Source organism: Anomalospiza imberbis, chromosome 4, assembly GCF_031753505.1.
Source record: "Anomalospiza imberbis isolate Cuckoo-Finch-1a 21T00152 chromosome 4, ASM3175350v1, whole genome shotgun sequence".
NCBI classification, from domain to species: Eukaryota; Metazoa; Chordata; class Aves; order Passeriformes; family Viduidae; genus Anomalospiza; species Anomalospiza imberbis.
In genome coordinates, this window is record NC_089684.1 from 19,157,625 (window position 1) to 19,180,849 (window position 23,225).

Genomic DNA, 23,225 nt, shown 5'->3' on the forward strand with positions numbered 1-23,225 from the left:
GGAGGACTTCAGGACTCCCCTTGTGTATTCATGCTTAGATATTAGGAAAAAGGGGTCATTAAACTTAGATTCTGCAGGTAATGTCATATAGATTTATGGCACAAGTTTGAGAAAGAATGCCTGTCATTATCCAAACAATACAGGCTACATTACTGACAGCAGGATTTAAAACCATTTCATAACTATAGTAAAAATATTTGATATTTTTAATGTATTTCTATACATTCTTTTAGTGGCTTTAGGGAAGCTGACTGCTACTAGATAGGGAATTCATTTCAAAGCAAAACAGTTTGAGAAACTAGGAAATGTGTGCTTGCCCAAAATACATGGAGAAGAGCTTTCTCCTCTCACCTTCATACAGATTTCACTGGAGTTGTAGGTCAGAGCACACAAACAGCAGTAGGATTCACCTTTTCCCCCTCTTCCTAAAGTAAAGGCAACGGGATTAAAGGAGAGAAGGGCCAGAACATTGCCAGTATCTCACTGCACACGGAGAGCTTAGTGGGATTCAGGCTCTTGGCTAAATAAGGAGTCTAAAGGAGCTATAGTAAGGCTGGATTACAAAACAGGTATTTCTTAGTTCCTCCCTGAGAGCTGCAGTCAAGATCACTTAGAATATTTAGGAAGCTAATCTGTCTGTTATATTTAGTGGGGGAAGCTTGATTTCTGATTTCTTCCCTTTTTAATAACAGTCCATCCTATAAGTCCAGCCTGTGCCCCAAGTAGATGTGAATCTTCATTTCTGTCCTTAATTGTGCATGTACAGGACATTTTTGTAGTGCCATGGCACTACAAGGCAAGTCAGAGAAGAGCAGCAAGAAATGTGTTCTCCAGTGAGCATGGGAATCCCTCCCCATCCCTCTGTGAGCAGGGCTCATGGCTGGGCTTGCCAGGGGAAAAGCTGATGCTGGTGGGCACGGACCCAACCCTCCAGGATCCAGGGAGGTGGGGTTTCAGGGCCAGTATTTACAGGACACAGAGATGAGCTGCAGGAATAAAAGCGTGTCTCCCCTGTGTGTCATTAACACACCCAAAGCTTGCACTTCACAGGGCATGGCTCTGACACACTTTTATTGTGCTGTGGTAGATGCACTATTTCAAGGCTGTCCAGTTATTTGAAGTAGGCTAAAACTCTCCTGATTATCTGATATCCTTGGAGAATAAAGCATGTTTCTTTTCCTGTTGCTATGTACAGGAGTATCTTTCTTTCACTCTTGCTCAGCTGGGTGATGTCTTAAGGCATAACTGCAGCCTATTTAGAAATATCATCCCACTGATTTTCCCAGTGGAAGGTTTGTTTGTGAAATCCTGGTTTGGGAAATAGTCAAATGGCTGGACATTTTGTAATTATACTTGTAATATTGGACACCTCATACAGATTTCTCAGATGGCTGTTTTGCTTGTCATTCAGCTTTAGTTTGTGATAATGTACGTTTCAAGGTTCTTTCACTCAACTAGAAAAAGTGGCTAAAAAGCAATCCGTTTTCAGGCAGCAGAGAATCTAAGCATGGTCATCAAGGAGTCTATACATTATTCACAAAGCATATTCAGAGTGTAGTTTTCAAATACAGTTAGATTTTCTTTTTGAGCACCTCACTACTCCCCTCAAACAACAGCAAGGGAATAGCAATGTTGCTACTTCATAACATGTTACAAGTTTGATGGGGTTTGGCCATAGAGCATTCAGCTAATGGCTGAACTACTGAGAAAAAGCCCCTTATTTTTTACTAAAAAAAAAAAAAAAGCGTTGGTACTTATTCCTCCAGAGAAGGTCTTGGACTTGTGACTGAAAGGTACCTAAAAATTTCTGCTTGTGTGTGTGTGTGTGCATGGGAAACTGTCATTTCTAAGCCTGTCTCATGATAGCTGAATGTGGGGTGGTTATTTTTGTTGGTAATACTATCTGTATCACAGGGGAGAGGAGAAGCCAGCTCTATTTATAATTCAGATTCACTGTCAAGTGCTATCTTCCACAACAGTTTTATAAATGCTGTGTGACAGATTCTAAACTGGCACAAGAGAGTAGAAAAAGAGAATTGTGCCAATTCACGTTAATCAAGAGTGCCGGCAAAATCATCACGAGGGTCAGGCAGCACTTCAGACGCACGGAGCAGTCCTTCAGTGAGCCACCATGGAACACATCTACCGGTGCAAGTACTGCTGTGGGTGGCATTAAATCCTGCACTGCACCTCCAGGGAAGGCAAACAGTCCCTTGTGCAGCATCCCAGCTGCAAAGCCCTGTGCCCTGAGGGGCTGGGGGAGCCCAGCAGAGGTGGGGAAAATGCTGGACATGGAGAATACACTTTGCAGCAGGCAGATTCAGGAGATGGGCGTCTTATGCCATAACATTTTATAAACTCATCCTAAAGTTAACTGCTATTGGTCACCCCCTTGTGCTCAGTGGGAAAGTGTGTATTAGATGTGCAAAATTAAAGTAATACCATGACAGGAGCAGCTTATTTTCTGTTTTAAAACCAATAGCTAGATAATACTGCAAATTCGCTGAAGCACTTCAGTTTCACAGGAACCTGAGGGTAGTTTTAAATGTAGATAGATGTGGATGGGGGTTCAGAGCCCCTGTGTGAGCATCTCAGGCTTTTTTCTTTTCTAAACTACCATGGATAAGATGTGGAGCTCCAGCACAAAGGAGAGTTAGTTAAGGTAAGTAGAAACCTGTGTGGGAGAGCAAGAGAAAATAACTTCTTGAAAATAGAGTTGTGAAATGAGTCTTAGCCAAATGCATGGAAGATTTGAGGTCTGCTTTCCTGCTAGTCATGTCTTGAATCAAATGAGCTAGACCCAGTGGGAAATACTCTGAAAGCCACATCCCAGTCTAGCTAGTCAGCATCCTTGTGGTTCATCTGGTTAGTCACTCAGCTGTAGGAGACATCTGTTAAGCAAACTCTCTTATCTAACAATGCCTTTTTTGTTGCTGGGGTTTTTTTAATGTGTTGTTTCTCTCTTACCCTCTCTTACTATGCTGTTGGGAGTGGTTGTCTTCTGCCTTTGTGCAGAACCAAGATCTTAGTCTTTGCAGTGCCTGAGTCAGACCCGTTTGCTGCGAGCTTTTGGCAGTTTCATGGTGGGACAGGCCTAGCAGCTTTTTCTTGAGCTGTTTTCCATTGGCATAGGGAGCATTGATACCACAAGCCCCTTGGACTGCACCTCCTGAACAAGTCTAGAAGCTGAAGGAACCCCTTGGAAAGCTGTTATGGTGCTAGATTCAAGCCACTGTTGTTGCTGTTTGTAGCCACTTGCAGATATTCAGGCTGGGAGATGCCACTATCCCTAAGAGCTGAACATTTAAGTCACATTGAACATGAGAGGAAAAATGTCCCTCTGGTATAGATAACCAGTGATGCAGACACCCAAAAAGGAAAATGAGATTAGTTTTTACCTTTTTACCTTTCCAAACCTATCATCAACACCTCCACTGCTGTTTGGCTTTCTTTTCTTACAGGGAGGTATCAGAAATGCTGCCTCTGTGGGCAGCAGTGTTATCTCTTCTGATCTATTGGACAGAATCAGCCATTCAGATTCTCTGAGGCTGAGCATAAGTTGGCAGAGTTTTGGCTTGTCTTCCCTTGCCACAAATAAGAACCTTTTCCTCAAGGATTAAGCTTTGTTGATTCACAGAGTGTAGTACTTGCAAATAATTAAAACTGAGTTTTGATATGGAAGAGCATAGTTTGCTGCTGCAGTTTTGGAAGCCTTTTCTGCCTTTTCATTTACACTGGGATTGACAAATACGTATGCATAATCTCTTCAGAACAGTCAGGAATCAGTGCCGGAGCTCACTCCAAATGTGGCTGTTATTTTCAACAGGGAAGTTTTTTTCCATGTCATACAGCACTATAAAAAGGGATGATCAGTTTTGCCCTTATTCATCTGATCAATGTATTATTTGCCTTTATCCATCCTTCAGCATCCATCAGTTTATTCATGTACCTTTGTACATTGAATTACCTTCCTTTTTCCGTGCCCAAGAAGGCATTTAAATGTGCAAGTAATTTAATCCATACCTGAAAACACTGGAAAAGCAGTTTCAGGTTGATTTCAGAATATTAGAAATGCTTCAGTTAATAATCTTTTCTTCCATGGAAGTAAAATAATTCTTGCATTTAGGTCCTAAGGACTTTTCACATATTGTCCTTCCAAAACTGAACAAATTGAATGCTTACTTGGGAACAGTATCAGACCAGAATTTTAAAGTGTTTTAGCTAGTGGAAATAACTCTTTATTTAGAGTCTTTAGTTCTTCATTGTACTACGCAGCATCTTCAAACCCACTGGATTTTATTATTCATGTTAGCTCACTAATTTATTTTCAGGATCTTGCTCAAAATCTGTAACAATTAGTAATTCTTTTTTATAGCAAAGAGCATTTTTAACTATTTTAGTTTCCCTCGCATCTTGAATGTTGCTGTGTGTGTTTATGAGGGAAAAGTGTTTCCTTATTACTTTGCTTCAGGATCACTTTTCAGGATTCAGAGCTCAGTTTCTCAGGGGCCAGATGAAAGCAGGAGGGTCTCGTGTTGCTGAGATGTGCCAGCTTTGCACTGCTGGTGACCCTTGTCTCTTGGCAATCACCACTTGGCCCCTGGCATCTCATATCTGGTAAAGACGGGATTCAAGGAAATTATTAACTGGCATATACAGTGGCCTGGTTTGCACAACATTTGACATTAAAACTGGCCCTTACTCCATCTGTGTGCTTTGGAGTGGAACCAGGAACTAAATTTAGCAGGTCCTGGCTTCAGGGTGAGCATGGCTGTCAGTCCTGCCTGTGGTGCTCACTGTGACCTGCTTTCCTATTGGTTTACAAAGAGGGGGGCTTCCCTGACAGTTTTCACATTCTTGGAATGACATTGGACAGGTTTGTTCTGATCTCCTCATGATTATTTAGACATAAATATAGCACTGCTTCACTAATTATGCTTTTTGGGTGGTGAATAAATGCTGCTCAGCAAGGCAAGCAGCTACTTGGTTTAGTAAAAGATCTGAAAACTAAAGGGATGTTGAAATTCTTATCTGCTTTTTAGTATTTAAGCCTCCAAAGTAATTGGATACTGGCTTTCAAGTTTTTATTCTAGCTAGAAGCTTCTGTCTAGAAACTTGATGCTTTTTTAGAATAAACACAGTCAGAAGTCTGACTCCAGACACCAGTATCAGATGACCTGCGTTAAGAGTGGGGACTTCAGTGTTGCTGACTTCCAATGTTTTTCCAGATAGTAGCAGCAAAAAGGGCGTACACCAGCTCTGTGTCACCAAAGGCTCCTCTCTGATCCAGTCCAACTCACTCTACAACGCCTTTGAAGATGACTAAGTCACCTTCCCAGCTGCACTCAGATCATATCCCAAATGGTACAGGCTGTCAAACTAGATAATATTTCTGTATTTTTGTTTGTGATGGTAATTTTGTTCATTATTTTCCTCTCTTTGACAAAAAGACCCAATTTGATACTTGAATTTTAAAGATGCAAGTCCTGAATTGGTAAATTTTGAGATCGTTTCAGTGCAGTACTGAAAATACTGATTTTTGTCACAGAACAGACATAGCAAAGTACTAATGACTCTGACATTTCAGGAAACTATTTGTAAAAGAGAAATTCCTTTCAGGCCTTGCTCTAGTTATCAGTGAAGAAGTGACAACCAAAAAAGCAACATGATAAGAGTCGCCTGCTGCACCCTTTCCGAGGGAGAAAGGGTGAAAGGTACTTGATCTTGTAGGATCAAGTTGGAGTAGTGATACACCCATGATGAAGAAAAATCATGCAGAAAATAAGAGACTTCTTTCAAGGAAACTCTCTGCATTTTTGTGACTCAGGTGACACGTTTCTGTTTCTCCAGCAACGCCATCGGTCCCCTCGTCGCACTCTGGCTTATCTACGAGCAAGGTGCCGTAATGCAGGAGGCATCGACTCCCATCTGGCTGCTGTTCTATGGAGGTGTTGGGATCTGTGTGGGCCTCTGGGTCTGGGGAAGAAGAGTTATCCAGACTATGGGTAAAGACCTCACTCCAATCACACCATCAAGGTAGGTCCACAGGTGTCATTGTGGTTGTGTGAACTTTGTGTGTGAGGCAATCTGAGAAATTGCTGCTCCAGTATTTGGTTTGTAATGCAGTTTGCTGGATTTGCTGTGTTTTGATTTTAATGATAACCTGGCTTTGACTTCTCTGTCTTTCTAAAAAAAAGTGAAAGAAATAAGCAAAAAAGGAGAAAAAGAAAGCATGAGAAAAAGAAAAAAAAAAAGAAAGAGACAAAGGAAAAAAGATAACCCTGTAATACTGAATGTGTTTACGGCATAGAGATCTGCATGAACAGACAGCAGTCTTAATGCTGATGACCTAATTAGCGTGGTAGAAGGTGCATTTGGAAATGGCAACATTACAGTGGCTTTCCCAGTGTGCTTGAGACCATTAAACCCATATGTATTCATTACAGTAATTTTTGTCTTTAATGCATACTCGACCTCTGCTGGTGCTTAACTGAATTACTAATTAGGCACGATTCACCGCAGCGTAGAGTAGTGAAGGTCTCTGACGCAATGAGCCATGGAGTCGGGGTACTGCAGATGACTAGCCTGTGCCGTTCCCATTATTCAGCCCTTTCTTGTTCTCTTAACTTACTCACATGACAAAAATCAGTTGGAGATAAAACAGTCGAAAGAAGAAACTGGTAAGACTTTGGCACGCTGCATGGTATCAGTCCGAGCTGATGCAAAGAGTGATTGTGAAGTGTTTTCTTATGCTTCCCGCAGTGGATTCACTATTGAGTTGGCTTCGGCGTTCACAGTTGTGGTAGCTTCCAATGTTGGACTTCCTGTCAGTACTACACACTGCAAGGTATGCCTTTGCCCAGCGACTGCAGTCAAGGCAGTCTGGACTATTCATCTTAAAATTGTGCTGCTCGAGCCAGGGATAATGGCACGGTGAGGGGAAAACAGCCGCTGACAGAGGATGGTTAGGTAGGGGTGCATCAGCACATCTGCCAGCAATGTGGGAAAGTAATCAGGCTTCCAGAAAATGCGTTGGAGTTGTCACAGTAAAGTCACTGGAATTGGCCACAGAATAAACTCCATAGCTGCTGGTGAAGAAAAATAGCGCTTACAAAAGCCTGACTTCAATTTTAAAGCAAATGATTGCGAGGAAGAGCCTGGTTTCCTCTGACGGTGCCATTTGAACCTGGTCGGGTAACATTTCTCCCTTGTTCAGAGGCTGCGCACCATTCATCATTTATACTTGACTTTCTTGATAAGTGCATGGCATGGGATTTCCTGCATATAACTCTTTTACTACAGGTTTTCCATCTATCTTTTTTTTTTTTTTTTTATTTCTTCACAGTGGATTTTGCATTGAAGTAATGTGTGCGCTAACGGTACTTGTAGCCTCAAATGTGGGTATTCCAATAAGCTCCACCCATTGCAAGGTATTGGAGTTTGCAGTGATACTATCAGTAAATCACATCACTAGGACAAACCATAACAAAATCTGGGAGATACCGACTGTTGCAGATTGCCTTCACTGTGCCATGCCCTGCAAACTGTGACCGCAAAATAACGGGGCCCACTTTCAAAGGCAGTAGAGCCAAGCAAAGTCAGCATTATAGCTAATTGCACAAAAGTCTGGACTGTCTTTCACCCCTTCGTGGTTGTATTGAACTAATATAGACATTTTACAGTAACATAGATTTGTAGTCTGTGTGAACCCAGTTATGTGTATTTTAAAATCACCCGTATGAAAAACAGTGCTACATCATTAAGCTAATATTTTAATGTTTCTCTTCTTTTAAACCAACTTGTCCTTACTTTTGTGCATTTTAATACAGAATCTGGCCCTTGTAATTAGTCCTTTGAACAAGGTAAATTGCTTTCTTGTTTTTTTTTTTTTTTTTTTAAGAGCACTTTGTAGTATAGATACAGGCTGGGTAATGAGCACAATTTAATTGTGTCATGAAGACATTTATACAGCTTGTAGACATAAGGAAGCATGTGGACATTTACACTTCTGGAAGAACATAATGGGAAATTGGAATTTTGTTCCCTGGGAAATTCTCAGGTCAAATATCCTGTCTTTTTTCCTTTCTTTCTCCATGAACTCTCAAGCTTCTGGACATGCAGAGCTGCTTGTTTCTTTCACCGTCTGGCAGGATGTGGGAAAGCCCCTCCAAAATCATAGACCCCAGAATGGCAGTCCCTCTGTGTCATTGCACGCCACCAAGACCAAGCCCTAAAAAAAGACAGTCCTTGTAGGATTCACTGCTGCATCCTGGGGACCTAGGAGCCCCGGGCTGGGCTGGGACAGGCAGGTTTCCAGGGATAACTGCTCCATGGCATGGCAGGCAGGCTGGCAAGAAGCCTGCCAGCCTTGCCTGTGACATTGACCTGCTTTCCGGTAAAAGAGTCAATGAAATCCACACATCCTACAAAATGCCCAAAGTTGGTTCAATTGGCCTTTTTCTAGTGCAAGCCATTTCTTCAGAAAGCCTTTCTCTATTGCAAAATCATTTATTTCTTCTACCCTGGTGCTCTTTGAGAAGCAGCCAAGACTGAGCTGCTCTGAAGGGCTGTTCAGATTTCCTGGCATTGACAGAACTCTGGTTTCTCTGAATCAAGCAGGGAGGGAAAAATAATAACAATGTAATCCACTTCTAAAAATGCTAGCCTGAAACCACCTCCCTTTAGGCTGACTGGTATATCAAATGCATGATGAAGAATTTGCCAGGGAGAATAATACAGCTTTGATTATCCCAGTTGCGTGCCTGAAACATTTCTAGCCAACTGTTGTAAAAGAGAAAACATACTTTGGTCCAAACAAATAGACTGAATTTAAAAAGAAAATGTCTTGGAAGCCAGAAGCTAATGAGAGGGGTATTCATTCACTCAAAGCAGCTAAAAGCTTGGTCTTTTCTAACTGCAGAGCAAAATAGTTCTTTTTTAAAAATACTTCCATAAAAGCAGCTAATGTGGTTAGACTGTGTCTGCTCCCTGTAGCTTGCTGTATCTCATTAGATGGATCATTCTTAATGGGAAGATCCACTTTGCAATAGGATTAGACTGTTCCAGGGATGTCATGTTATTATAACTGACTCTGTGTTTCAGCAAAATGAGATCCTGAGTTGAAAGATCATAAGTGAGCAGCACAAGATAAAGCAAACACTTGTAACTGATGTATTCTTGTATTCCTTGTTTTCTTCGAGAGCCCAGGGAAGGAATAAAAGAATTGTTAAATATAATTTGCTCCGTGTAAAAATGCCTCACTGAAAGTGCTGTCAGCCACTGAGTCAAAAATGCCTTCTTAAAAATCAGCAGAAAAATTATTTTGCCTTAGAAATCCAAAAGAAAACAGGTTTGAGGTGAGCCTAATCTTGAGCCTCCAGCATCAAGGATTGGGAATTATTCTTCTCCTCAATATTTGCTCCACTGCAAAATAGCATTTGCTTGAGTGGAGGCCCTACTGGAGGGGTGTCAGTCAACTGAATGTGCAGCAGCTGGATAAAATGATGTCAAATAAGGAGCAGCATGAAACAGATGAGGTGGAGGGAAACCTTTTTGAGGTGAAACAGTAGACTGTAATGAAAAGTGGAGACCAAGTATGAAGCTCTGAGCAGCAGTTTTCAGATCTTGTAGCAGATGTGGTGGCAAACTAGAGGTTGGTAGCAGGAATAAAAGCATTTAGCTCCTATGGAAGGTTTGTCAAGCCCTTTCAGGTCAGCACTTGCCTTTGGTCCTAATCAGAGCTTTTGGTCTACATGAGGTGGTCACTGCCCGATGTGCCTGTCCCACATCTATGGCCAAACAGCTTTTTCACTCTCAGTGCCTGCTGAGAGCCTGAACTGCACTTTCATCTTTGCAACATGTCCAAGGGGGAGAGGAAAGACCCTTGAAAGCCTCAAAGTCTTTCTTGTGGGAAAGATCTTATCTTTTGAGCCTCCAAAGGAATTTGTGGGTCTGAATGCTGTAGCCACATTGCTCCGGCTGCACCAGTTCAACCTCCTCTGGGATTTAGCACTGAAAAGCCAGTGTGGTGTGAATGCATACCTTCCCTTTCTGCTGCCCAGGTGGGCAAATGATCATATTGAGTCTTAGAGTGCCTGTTATTTGTTCTCAGATTGGAGATTTAGAAATAAGCATTTCTTAGCTGTAACAGAGTGTGTTCATGTACAGATAAAATTAGAGTGCAGCAGTTAAATGCTTTTCCTCTGCAAAAGTGACTTTGCTGAGGTCATTCTGTCAGCTCCATTTTGCCATTGTGATTTTGCGGTTTTGAAAAACATTCTCCATTGCCATGATTGAATTATCATGTTCTGTGTTCTTATTATACAGCATTGCACAGGAACAAGGAGCCAAAAGCATTTCTGTAATGCTTTAAGCAGAGCATACTGAAGGCAAACTGCACTGGTTTCAAACCAATCTCAAAGTAGATACCATCTGAAATTCTACAGAAGGTGTAGTGTGCCTACACCCAAGGATTAGCTACTCTCCTAACCTCTAGTCCATGAAAAATCACTATTAATAAACTAAACTTTAATAACGTTTAAAACAGATTGCCAATGCCATCATTGCTGATACCATTTAAATTTCAGGAAGGTCTTGGAGATTAGCGTATGTAGACTGCAGGCTTGCTCAATAAGTAATGCTTCTTGTTGCAAGCATGACAAACAGATGCTGGGGACACAAAATGTAAAGCTGAGCCTAACAGCTGAGCTGCTGAAAACCCAAATGCTGTTTCCTTGGGTTAATGCTTTGATGTAGTCACAAGTGTTGGGTTCCTCTTCACCTAGATATGCCTCCACCTCCTAAATACACTTACGCTTCCTAATTGCGGAACAGCATATTGTTCACTCCAGGAGTATTCAGATGAAATATTATCAAACAGATTTCCTTATTGGGTCAAACTTTTAACAGAGGACTTACTGGTCATAGAATATCAAGTTTAGTTTTCCCTTGTTCTGTTACAAGGTCTTCCAGAAGTAACTCTTCTCCAAAAAGAAATGTTAAGCAGTAGTTAGAAGCTAAACAGGTGCAAGCAAAACATGCAGATTTGGTATCCCCATGCTATCTTTCCCTGATTCCCTGTACTCCTGGCATGTATCATTTTCCTGGCTCTGTGCTAGGGGAGCAGCCCATCTTTTGATCTATAGGCAGGGTCTGATACGCCCATTAAGAAAATAAGCAGGGAGGTAGGGATGGCACTTCAGGGAGCACATGTCCAGCTGTGTCTTGGAGTTTCCTTACCTTCAAAACAGGATATTTCTTCCACATTTCTTGCTGCTTTACCGTGCACTTTGAATAGACTTACACTGTTTTTGCTAACAGCATGGAAAGCACTTCCAGGGCAGAAAGAAAATGTAGTCTTTCTGATATTTTTGTGTCACTTTTCATTGAAAATGTTTTTCTCAGTCCAGTTTTTTTTCTTAAAAACTCACATGCTGGGTTTATACCTGAGCTTATGAACTGAAAATACCTTTGAAGGAAGAAAAGGTTGCAGCTTTGCCCATAACACGGTGTGGTTTTGTCTAGAAAACCACTGACCTACCCAGCTGCCCTGGTAGTAGTGTCTTTGAAGGATATCTTGGTGTTTTATCCATTCCCCACCATCCTCTTGGTATCTGAACAGTTAGTGTACCCCATAATATAGTCTGGTGCCTTTGTCTGGAAGACGAGATTTTAGTTCTGGATGCTTTGCTTGGCTAGCTGGTCCAGAAGAATTTGTTTCCCTCACAGGGCTCAGATTGATGGGTTTGATGTACTGGGTCTAAGCCTGCATTGCCTTTCTGCCCCCTGCCAAGCCACCATCACTCCACAGGGTGGGCTCAGCTGCTTTTACCTTGCCACTGCCATCCTGTTTGTAGCCTGCAGTATTGGAATATGGATGTGGTGTTTTGAGTCAGCGCTGTATGCTGGGCTGTGAGCTGCACAGAGAGGCTCGGCAGGGGCTGGGTGAACAGGCAGGGCATCCCAAACCAGCAAGAGGACAGGCAGGTGGGATAGGAACCATATTAGCTGTCCTGGCCTGCCCCATGCGATGCTCTCCAGCAGAGCCTTAAAAACAGCATTCCTGGTGTTTTCCTGATTTAAACTGCAAGCAGGCCAGAGCCATTGGACACTTGCTCTCTCCCCTGTGGACTGAATCAGGTGGAGGGCTGCCTCAGTTGCTCTGAAGGTTCATGTAGGAGTTAGCAGGACAGAGAAAAACTCGCCAACATATTTTATGGCCTTTGGCTGACCCCAAGACCCATGAAAAATAGGACAATATTGAAAAACAAAGGTTTAAGTACCTTGAAGGTGTCACCCTCCCGCCATCACACCAGAACAGCGCCATTGTCATCCTCAGGGGCTTCTTTACATCAGAGCATCACTTGGTATCAGCTGACTGGCATTGGTGTGGCCGTGGGCATGTTACAGGTGCTCAGACCTACCCCTCACACCTTGTCTCCCTCTCTCTTCCCCATGCTCCCAAGGTTGGCTCTGTGGTGGCCGTCGGCTGGATCCGCTCCAAGAAAGCTGTCGACTGGCGCCTTTTCCGCAACATCTTCCTGGCCTGGTTTGTGACTGTGCCGGTGGCCGGCTTGTTCAGCGCCGGCGTGATGGCACTGCTGATGTACGGGATCCTGCCTTACATTTGAACAGCTTTCTCTGCTGGGAAAAGGGGAAATGGCCGAGCTACTACCGATGGGAGAAGCGTCCCCGTGAAAGAAGCAGTCAGAGAGGATCCATCTTCCATACCTAACTTCTTATCTACTGTACATAACAATGTGTCATATTGGTGACATGGTGATGTGGTGCCATTTCTTATATATTAAAGAAATATATATGCATATAGTAGGTAACAATACCTAAGTTATATCATCAGTGGGGTGAAAATAATTGCCTAGAACTTAATATTTAGTAAAATTTGTACATAGTGTATCATTTTGGTGGCTATTTTTTAATCTTTTGAAGAAGAGTATGGATTAGGAAATGTTTCTTGTCCATTTGATATAAGAAGAAGCGAGGTACAGGACTGCGTAATACATGACTTTTTTAAAGCTATTAAGATACTGGAACAAAATAAAATGTGCAGAAGTGCTTTTCATAAAATAACTTTGTTCATATCATATTGATTTTCGTGTATCATAGTGTGATGGTTATGGCTGTGTAAATACTTATGAACAGTATCTTTTAAATGGTGCATTTCCCTTATATATTTTGGATAAGAAAGTTTAGGAAGTACCAAAGAAGCAGGGGAATAGCTTGCCGATATTATATTGTTGTCTCCACGTGTGTTGTGTTTCCCCACCTCTGATTCAACGTTTCACCAAGCTCCAGCCAGTGAGGCTGGGATAGTACTGTTCGTGTCTTAATGTAACTTAAAAAAAAAGCGCACACAAAAAATTAGTTCTCGTACTTAGTAGGCAGCCCATGGCTCTCCACAGTAGCTGATAGTAGACTGACTTCATTTTGTGGGTTGATACTTGAGTATCTCACTGCTCACCTTCTACCTTTCCCCTTCAAGTCTCAGCTCCTGGTCGCCCTGCTCTCAATTCCTGCGGGAGACAGACCATCAGCCTCCCTCCTTCTCTCCATCCAGACACAGGCACACACTCTCAGGTACAGGAGCGGGGCCGTGGAGTGCACGGCACCCCCGTGTACAGAAGCGAAGGGCAGCAGCGGGCAGGAGAGGGCTCAGCCCTGGCTTTGTGCTTGGAGGTAAATGGGCGCCCACAGGAGTGCTGATCCATGCAGGGGAGGACATGAGCAGGTACTGCCTTCCCCCTGGCAAGTCCCATCCCAGCCACAGCCAGCCAGCCTCCTGCTGTGCCACCTACAGCAAGGAGGGGACTGGAGCCTGGCCCTGTGTGGATGGAGGTTGAATGGTAACCAGCATTTGGGATGAGATTTTTTTCACGGCAGCTCAGGGGAAAATGGCCAGCTACATCCCCTGCATGCCTTTGGAAAGCACATTTGAGTGAAGGTTACTGCTTTATGCGTGGGAGGCAAAGGGCAGGGGGTGCCCAGAGGAGGTTGAGAATCTATTACTGTTTAAATGCTGCTAAAATTTTGATAAAATGTTCTTGGTACTCCATGTGATTTTTCCATTGGTCATTCATACCAAATTTATAATAAAAAGATAAACAGCCCCTATAACTGCCTCTTGCGTTTTTGGAGTGTTACTCAGCTGTAATGGGAAGGCTCCCCAGGCAGTTAAAGCCTACTCCTTGGCATCTGCCGTCCTTTGTCCTTTGTCTGCTGTGGTCAGTGGGATCAAACCATCCTCTGTTGGCGCTGACAAAACCTCCCTTTTCTTCCTGCTGTCCTGGCAGCCCCAGTGCCCAGCCCTCGCTCTGCCCGGGCTTGGCTCACAGGCGTCTCTCCGTCGAGCTTTGGGAGCTCGTGGGCTGCTTCAGACGCATTCCCTGGGCACTCGCTGCCTCCAACTGCCTCCCTCGCTCTGGCTCTCTTTCTGGGGCTCTGGAAGCATCCCTATTGCCATGGCACCATGGGGCTCAGTTTCCAACCCCTGTGAAACACTAGAGCTGTGGTATAAATAGTGCTGGCAAATGGGTGGGACTGTTGGGCGGCAGCTGAATGACCAGAGCAGTCAGTAAATGCACAGAGAAAATTTGGGACCTGTGGAAAAGGGTGGAAGAGCTCACCTTAGCACTTGCATAAACAAATGCCTGCCCAGTGGCCCAGCAGCTTCCCACCTTGTTTTATCTACAGAGACAAACCAGAGCTCTCTCACTCCAGCGGCAGGGACACAGCCCTGCCAGACACAGGCAGCATGCAGAGCGCTGTGCCAGCTCTGGGAGTATGTGATAATCCCCCAGCACACACAGCTGGGTGTCTGTCAACACACACATATATATAAATAAAACTGCTGTGAGGGAAATGGCTGGCAAGGAAGCATCTCCAAAATACTCCTTCCCCAGCTACAATAACCTTCAATGTGGAGGGAGGTGGAAAATCCAAAGCGACTTTCTTCACACCACAGAGGCGTCCTTTGCCGCAGAGAAGCAGAGTCTGCACAACTGGTGAAACATGGTGCAAATATGGGCACAGTTAAAACTCCCTTTGTTCAGGCAGCAATCAAAATAGGTCCAGTTTCAGCTCAAGAGATGTTGGGGTGGGGGGTTTGCATTTTTTCAGCAGCATCGGAGCTCAGTGGGGCTGGAGAGCTGAGCTTGTTTAGCCAGGCCTATTTAACAAGCAGATGCTGTTAGACCTCGACAGAGACATGGGATCTTGGTGCCCTGCAGGGCTGCCCTGTCCCTTGACAGAGCTCTTCCCACCGTGGTTTACAGCCATCAGGGCTACAGCCCTCCCGGGCAGGACACAGGACAGCATGGTTATCACCAGGCAGACCTAGCTGCCTGCTGGGGAGAAGTGTGCGCAGGCGGCTGGGGCTGCAGGAAAAGTGAGCACATGAAACAGATCAGGAGGCAAGAGAGACACAAGGCTGATGGAAATATTTATTACAGGCAGAAACTGTTTTAGCCAAGGAAATGCAGCCTGAATTTCAGAAACCAAAATGTCTACTGGACCTCACAGACCACAGGTAAAAATTTGTCTCAAAGCAGCCTGAGGAGAGCCAGCTGGCAGTGTGAAGGTGCTAATAGATTAATTACCCTCATCAACCTCTCCTCTCCTCCTGCCTCCAGCTTTCACCCCATTACCAGATTTCATGGTTTGCCCTGGGCGCTGCTTTGCCTTTGTTTGTCTGACTGTCACTGGGATGATGCTGGGACATGTTATTGCCACTAGCTCTGCTTGTGCTCTTGGCAGAGTGCTTTGTGGTGGTGAAGTTGCTGTGGCAGGGTGACCTGTGCATCCTGGTCAGTCCTCCCCAGCAGAGCAGCCCTGTTTTGCCAGCTCCCTGCTGCTGGTCTCCCACCTCCAAGGTGAGTGCCCTGTGTGCTCATGGCTGCTCGGAGTGGCTGAACACCCCTTGGAGCAGGAGCTCTGCCCGTGCCACAGGCACTGAGGTTTGTTCTGGCGTTGGTCACTAAGTGCTCCTTGTGGGCCCATGTGTGGTGAGAGAGGCCAGGAAATGCAGTGGGGAGGGGCATGGGGCAGGACAAAGCAAAGGCACGGGGCCTTTTGTTTGAGGTAGAGAGACCTGGGCTGCTTTGGGAGGTACCCGATCCCAGGCCTGGGGACCTAGGCGCTCCTGGGCTGCAAGATTATGCTGATGGACAATCCACAGGTTTGGAGGGCAGAAGAGTGTTTGAATTAGTGTCCCTTCTTTTCTAGAGAAGGTAGATGATGGGGAAAGTGGTTTATTCTGGTTTTGGGTTTCTTTTTTTAAAGTTTAAGGACCCTTGGTTTTGTGTTCCTCCTTTTGTGGCGCTTGCTTTAGTGACACTAATGGTTGGTTTAATGGAGCATTGACTCCACCTGCTGGTTACCACAAAGAAGTCTGAACTGGAGTAAGATTTTTATTGCCAACGTGAAGCTTTGTGAGCCTCCTTTTTCTAAGCAGTAAAGAAGAACAGAAATTAATTGTACGTAACAGAAATGTGGACTTTTCTTTTTCTAGGTGAAAATTGTAATTACAAATACTTAGTTATTTGTAATTTAGTTATGACAAATAACTAAATATTACAAATAACTAAATATTGCCCACTCAGTTTAAACTAAATATTGCCCACTCAGTTTAATTTCCAATATCTTAGGTTCCTGGAGAAAAAGGTATTGCTGTTGCACTGAATTAAATTACATTTTCATACTGATTGATACCAGAAGATTTTTCTTCTACTTGTCTTGCAAAAGTAACTAGTATGTCACTTGAGTTCTTAAAACTAGGCTTTTTTTTAAGCATCGCTGAACTTCTGCAGTGGTGCTATTTTAGCACTGTATGGATGAGCAAACACTTTGTGCAGGGGTAGCATTGGTCTGAAAGATTTTATAAGCATATTACACCACTTATTCAACTAATTGCGGTTTTCAAAAGGGTATTGTTTTTCCAAAGTGAAATAGTATTTTTAACTTGTACAAATATGCTGTGCTGTTACCAGCTTTCAGGTGCAGAGGTTTTGTGTGTGAGAAGGTGAATGCAAATAACAAAAGCTTGTTTCCTTCCTTAACTGCAGCCAGCTTCCAAACAAAGTCAGAGCCTGGAAACCAAGCACAAACAATGTCTGAGTTTCATGGCTCCTTGCATCTGCCCCAGCTGACACTAAACATCCAACTTCAGGAAGATGACTTCTTATCTGATAAACCCTAAATTCAAGAATGTGACATGTGCTATATTTACTGTAGATTATTATTCATTGCTGTGCTTCAGGAAGAAAAAAAGGAGTGGCAGGTGTCCAGCTGATGGCCAGTCCTCTATGCCCAGTTGCAGTCAGACCCTGGATGGATCTTCCCACATGATGGCACAGTGCATGCCAGCTCCTTTGCTGTGAGCAGCTTACAGAATTGACGTTCCTGCTAAAGAGCTTGTTTCTGGTCTCTCGCTGTAAGGACAGCTGGGGTTCTCTGCCTCTGAAAGCTGACTTCATTCACTAACTAGGGATACTCCACCAGTCCACATCCTTCCCGTGGCAGAAAGGGAGAAGATGCTTGTACCTGCAGATCAAGTTGCCAGTGACAGGGAAAGGTGAGGAGGGTGTAGTACACTGTTTTTATGTGAAATAGGAAGATGGTTCTAAGTGGAAAAGCACTAAATAATTTTTGGATTATACTAAAACTGCTTTCTGACTGTGAGAAGATTTATCATCTTTTTTGCTGGAGGAGAAAAAATATAGGAAGGTTAATCTGAAAATGTTACCTTGATATCTTGATGTACTTTGTAATGGATGTTCTTCTCTTGATCTTGCAAGACAATGTTGAGAATCCTCTTAATTCCTATGGAAAATGGGCACACCTGCAACTGCCCAAGGTTTCTGGTCTGAATAATTTTCTGTATGCCTGATTTTTCCACTCATTCTTGCTTCTCATGGAATCCTGATGATCCCTGTAATGGAAATTGCATGTGACATGTCTTTCACACTCATGGGGCTTATCAAGGTAAAGCTGACAATTCCTCTCTTCTCAGTCCCTGACTTTGCATGACAACTTGCAGTAAGTCTTGGCTGCTTTCTGACAGATGACTGCTTCTGATTCCCGTGAGAACAGAGATGCTTTGTTGCACTGATAAAGTGCCTGTCAGTGCTGGGGTCAACTGCTGCTCGAAATACACCCAAACCAATGTGGACCTGGCACAAGAAATTATGAAAGAGAGAAAGGGAACTTGAGGCTAGACCCAAGGACCATGAAGAGCTTGGTCACTTTATGGGGACAATGTCACAAATTCAGTTCTGTGGACAAACTTTGGATGGTAGACAAAGGTGAATGCACCTGAATTTTTTAGGTCACAGCCATGTGCTGCTTTTGCTGCTTTCCAAAGATTTAGATATTTTTTTTCTAAGCACTTAGAACAATTTGGATGCAGAAATCTGTGGCCCAAATCTTTGAGACAACAGTTTGAGAGCTATGTTATGTAAATGTCGGCTAAAAACCTTTATATATATATTTTGGTTAAGGTTTCTAAGCACTGCAGAAAGAGGTTAAAAGGCTTTATCAACTTACAGGCTGTTCTGTTCCATAAAACACTGTCCTTCCTATTCCTATCCCAAATAATGTTCATTAAGGCAGTTTCCCTTCCTTTAGGGAAGGCTAGAGTAAATGCTTTTAGATATCTTTAGAAGAAAATCTCCTGGATTCATATTATTTGTCATATGTATTATGGCAAACACTTCTTACTTGTTTGCTTCAGCCTTTCATTCCAGATAGTTTACATTAAATAAAGATATTTTCTTTGTTACTGAAAATTACTCTGGATATCCTTTGCAAAGGAATGTACAGAGACAAAATTTTCTAATTTGGAAGAACCAGTAACAAATATGAGGAGTTTGCAGATGGTGTTGATAAAAAGCACAAGTACCAGGATAAACAGAAAGGATAGAAAAAAAGGAGGTGGGAAGGGCATACTAACAATACCAAAATAGCCTTCAGAGATCAAGAGGTTGTGGCTGAGACAAACAAATAATGTTAGAAACACAAGCTGCAGATACAAAACCAGAAGAGGAACATTGGTACAGAGATGCTAATGGCCTTTCTCAAAATTCACCAGCTTTAAGGAGCCTCTGTTAGAGTATATTCAACTGGCAATCTGTTGGTTTTATTCTCATGCCAATATTAGCTCTAGGGCAGAGGTGGCCACCGACTTTTCAAATGGGGGGCATAGAGAGATAGTCACAGAGCCAATTGAGCAGTCTTTCTCCTGCCCACATTATCCTCCAAGCCACCAGGGTGCTCGCTCTTTTTCTGCTCAGCCAGTTTCAGGAGCAGTACTGAAGGACTAAATTTCCACTTAATTTAATTGAGAAAATGGCTGTAGGGCTTTTCTGCTATCATTTTTTAGCAGCTATTTTTCCTGAAGCTGTAATTATCACAGGCAATGCCATTCAGTGGGTAATGGAGGAAGTCAGGACAGGATATGCTTCAAAACCTCTCTCATCCTACCCACAACACTTGTTTGAGAGGCTCTCACTCCACTCGGAGATGTTGAAGTTCAGATACAGCTTGTTTACATCCTCCATTAAGGTTCTGCATATAAAGAGCTAATAAATATTACAGTACATTTTTCACAAAGTCATAAAATCCATCAGACCAGCAAGTTGTTCTACCTGTGGTCTGTAACCATCTGCAGCATTTGCTGATGTATTGATAACCCTCCAGCGGTACCTGGCAAATGTGATAACTTAGATGACCTTAAAGGGCCCTTCCAAACCAAAATATTTTATGATAACATTTTGCACCCTTATATGGCCCACTGGGGTTTGTTTCTTTGATATGTAGTTGGGTCATAATTATATTACTTGGAGGACAGAAGTTAATTTCCATTTACAGTTCAGTAACAAATGCAATTGACAAATCTGCCACAAACCTTCTGATAGAGAAAATAGAGGGCAAGGAAAATTTGTCATTCTTGGGAAGCAAGTCTCAGTAAGCAATGGCAAGTTTCTTACCAAATTAACTGAAAAACCCCTAATTATCCAGGTACAATATGTGATAAACTTTGCAAAATACAGGGCTTATTTTGTATGATTTTTTTGAATGCCCTGCTTATTTTACTCAATACTTCAGTGTTGGATGCTTTAATCAATTAAACAGGTATGTTCAAGATGCAGAAGAAACTAAGTAGAACAACTCTGGGCAGGATGTGCTGGTTGATTTGTGCTGCCTTCAGCCTAATGCAAGTATGCCATCAGGTGGTACAGAAAGAAAGAACCTGACAAAGAACTGGGCCTCCAGTTCAAGCCTATAAAATAGAGGAGACCAAGTGTCCCCTAAAATGCCACATTTTATCCATCAAAAATGAGTGACAACTATTGATATGCCACCGTAACACTAAGTGGGAAAGAGCTCTATGGCTGGGCTTACTGGGGCTGTAGCTACAGGGACAAATGTCTATGGATTCAGCAGGCTTTGAGGCTCTTAGGCTTATATAAAAGTTTAGCCTTTTTAGAGTCTGCCAAAGACTCTAATTACTGTGGAGAGAGGTGTGTGTCCCACCTGACAGAACCAAGCAGCTTCCTAATAAGCCTTCTGAGGAGAAGCAGGACTCATTCCTGCAGATGATGCTGATTTAAATGCAGCTCAATTCAACCCAGAAGGGAAACTGCAGCTGTCACTGGGACATGCATAGTTGGTGGAAACCTGTCCACATCTATGGGGACACCAGGAGATCCTCCCTCTCCCCCTTGCATTGCTTCCAGCCATGCCAGAGCAGGTAAATTTGGCTCAGAAATGTCAGATTGGGGTCAGGGATATAAAAGGATACAGACAGGCTGTGCTAGTTGGGCTGGAGTTTGCTGCTAATTGAGTTGTGTCAAACAAGGGCCATCACAGCTGAAGGCAGTGTTAGAAGCAGAAATCCCAGTGGTAGAGCAGCAGCAGGATGGGCACTACCTGCCTCTCTTCACTGCCTTAAAAATGATGAAGTTGGTTTAGAAGAGGTTTTTATTGAATTTACCTTTTCCTTTCATCTGCCCTCAGGCAACTAGTAAGGCTTTTCCAAACTGGCTAGGTTTAGGGCTTAGAAACAGTAAGTTGTGCTTTTTGAGGGGCCTTGAAAAACAAAAGAAGTCCTGTGTTTCACAAATTTGAAACCAGACACATCTGGGGCCATTTAAGGTTTTGAAAACTAGCATCAAGTACTATGTTTTACTTCTTGAAAAACTGTCCTGTAGGCCTGCATTGTTGGGGCTGGGAAACTGGCTGATTTGGGCAGTTTTAGGATTAGCAAATTGGAGACCAAGTTCTGCACTGTTGAGCTTGGAAACAGACACTGTCATGTGTTTTTGGGGGACTTGGAACTAGACTAATTTGGCCAACTTGGAGACCAAAAAACTGAGGCTAAATCCTGTGGTTTGAGAAATGGGGATTAACTGGTACTGCCTTGGGGCTTGAAATGAGGTTGATTTGGTCAAATCTGGGGCTTGTAACACAGGAGACCAAGTCCCCTGTTGCTGTGCTCAGAAACATAGATGGAGCCCAGTGCTGGGATACAGCTGGTGAGAGCCTGGTGCTGGTTGTGCCAAGCTTTTGGGTTTGATCCCTGTATGGGCCACTCATTTCAGAGCTGGACTCCACGATCCTTGCAGATCCCTTCCAACTCAGAATATTCTGTGATTCTGCTTTGGGGTTTGGAACCAGGACCGTGCTGCCGTTCCCAGGCTGACAGCAGAGTCCTGACCCTGCGTGTTTGGGCTCAGCCCTGAGGCTCCCCGGCTGATCCTGGGGAGGTTTGGGGGCAAAAGGCAGTTCCCAAGTGTCCACACAGCCCAGTGCCAGTGCTGTTCCAATGGCTGGAGGAGTGGGGGGCTCAGGGCAGGCAGATCTGAATCCTGGCAGCTGCCACCTTCCCCAAGTCTTTTGTCATAATCATCATCATCATGCCCCCATCTTGGACCATGTGGTGCTGCACTGGGGAGAACAAACCATGTGGGAGGGGGGAGCCTGGTGATAGGAGGGGTAACTGGCCAAAAATGTCCTGATGGCCCCAAAATATCCTAGAAGGTTATTAAACTGTTAACAAGGGCAGTTGGATGAGGAGATCAGCTGGACAGTTTCCTGGAATGTGGTGCTTCAGGGACTCCTATACACTGCTCTGATTCCCTGCTGGTGTTCATGAGGCAGTGGTGGTGGTAGTGATGAATTCTTGTGTGTGTGTGTCATCCTTCCCTGCAGCACCAGGGTACTGCACAGACAGGTCACTGGGCAACAGATCCCTGCCAGAAAGTGTATTTCATTAAAAACCCCTGCCCTTATGGAATTTGGGCTGAGACAAATGTCTTGTTCTTTATGCCTAGGACTTTTATGAACAATTTTAAATGAGGTAAAGATTTTCCAATAGAACAGGAATTACTCATCTTTACACCTTTTCCAGTTAGTAAATAGCAAATACTAAAAAATAAGTATTCTCTTAGAAATGGCTTGGCAACATGTCTCATTTCAAAAGAGCCATAGAAATGCAAATTTGAGGATGTTTGATTTTTTTTGTCCTGCCTGATTCTCTTGAAGACAAAAAGAAATCCTGCCAGCCATACTCAGTTGTTTTCTGTGGCATTCGCTGGGGGGCAGCAGTGACGGCAGATGTGATTAACGAAGATGGTGTCAATTAGTTTCACCTTTATATAAACAAATGGTCCGCTTAGGTTAAGCCCTCAAGCTCCTGGAAAGCTCTGTGCTATTTCCATCGCAGCAGCTGGACTCCCCTGAGATGGTAAGACAGCTCAGCACACAGTGCTGCCGTCACAGTAGTGATGAATTTTTAGAAATGCACCAAGGCGGGACAGACGAGGCCCCGCTGTATTTCAACAGGTAGTGAACACCACTTGTTTCTTCAGTCGGTTGTGGCAGACTTTGTTTTACTTCATGTCATACCCGCCGGCACCATTTCTTCATTTATCTCAGTCACATCCCACAGGCTGATATTCGACGGTGTGTCGCTTTACCTAACGACATTCTAAGCATCCTAAGCTTTACCTGACTACCTACTAAGTGCATCTTGGAATTCAAGCTTGTTTTTTTGAGCAAGAACTGTGTCTTTCAATGAGGCTCCCACATGAAAGATAATGACTTATCCATTAGTGCACTAAAACACTTAAATGTAATTTCTAGGTGTTCCCACTGGAAAACCTGAAACTGCTGACATCATGGGAAATTCTTTCTGTGATCATGGGATCAAGTGC

General features: G+C 43.5%; 1 protein-coding gene across 12 annotated transcripts in view; it reads left to right on the forward strand.

The window, feature by feature from the left end:
* Positions 1-14,130, forward strand: part of SLC20A2 (solute carrier family 20 member 2) — a 57,259-nt gene extending 43,129 nt beyond the window's left edge. For 8 of the 12 annotated variants that reach the window (XM_068187374.1, XM_068187375.1, XM_068187372.1 and 5 more), the window contains 3 exons: positions 5,851-6,036; positions 6,763-6,847; positions 12,465-14,130. In XM_068187374.1, the coding sequence (XP_068043475.1) occupies positions 5,851-6,036; positions 6,763-6,847; positions 12,465-12,629 (436 nt within the window). In that variant the 3' untranslated portion in view covers positions 12,630-14,130. Of the gene's footprint in view, positions 1-5,850; positions 6,037-6,762; positions 6,848-7,345; positions 7,510-12,464 lie in introns of those variants that run through there. The other 4 variants (XR_010998120.1, XM_068187380.1, XM_068187382.1 and 1 more) reach the window with 4 other exon arrangements.
* Positions 14,131-23,225: the final 9,095 nt, after the last annotated feature.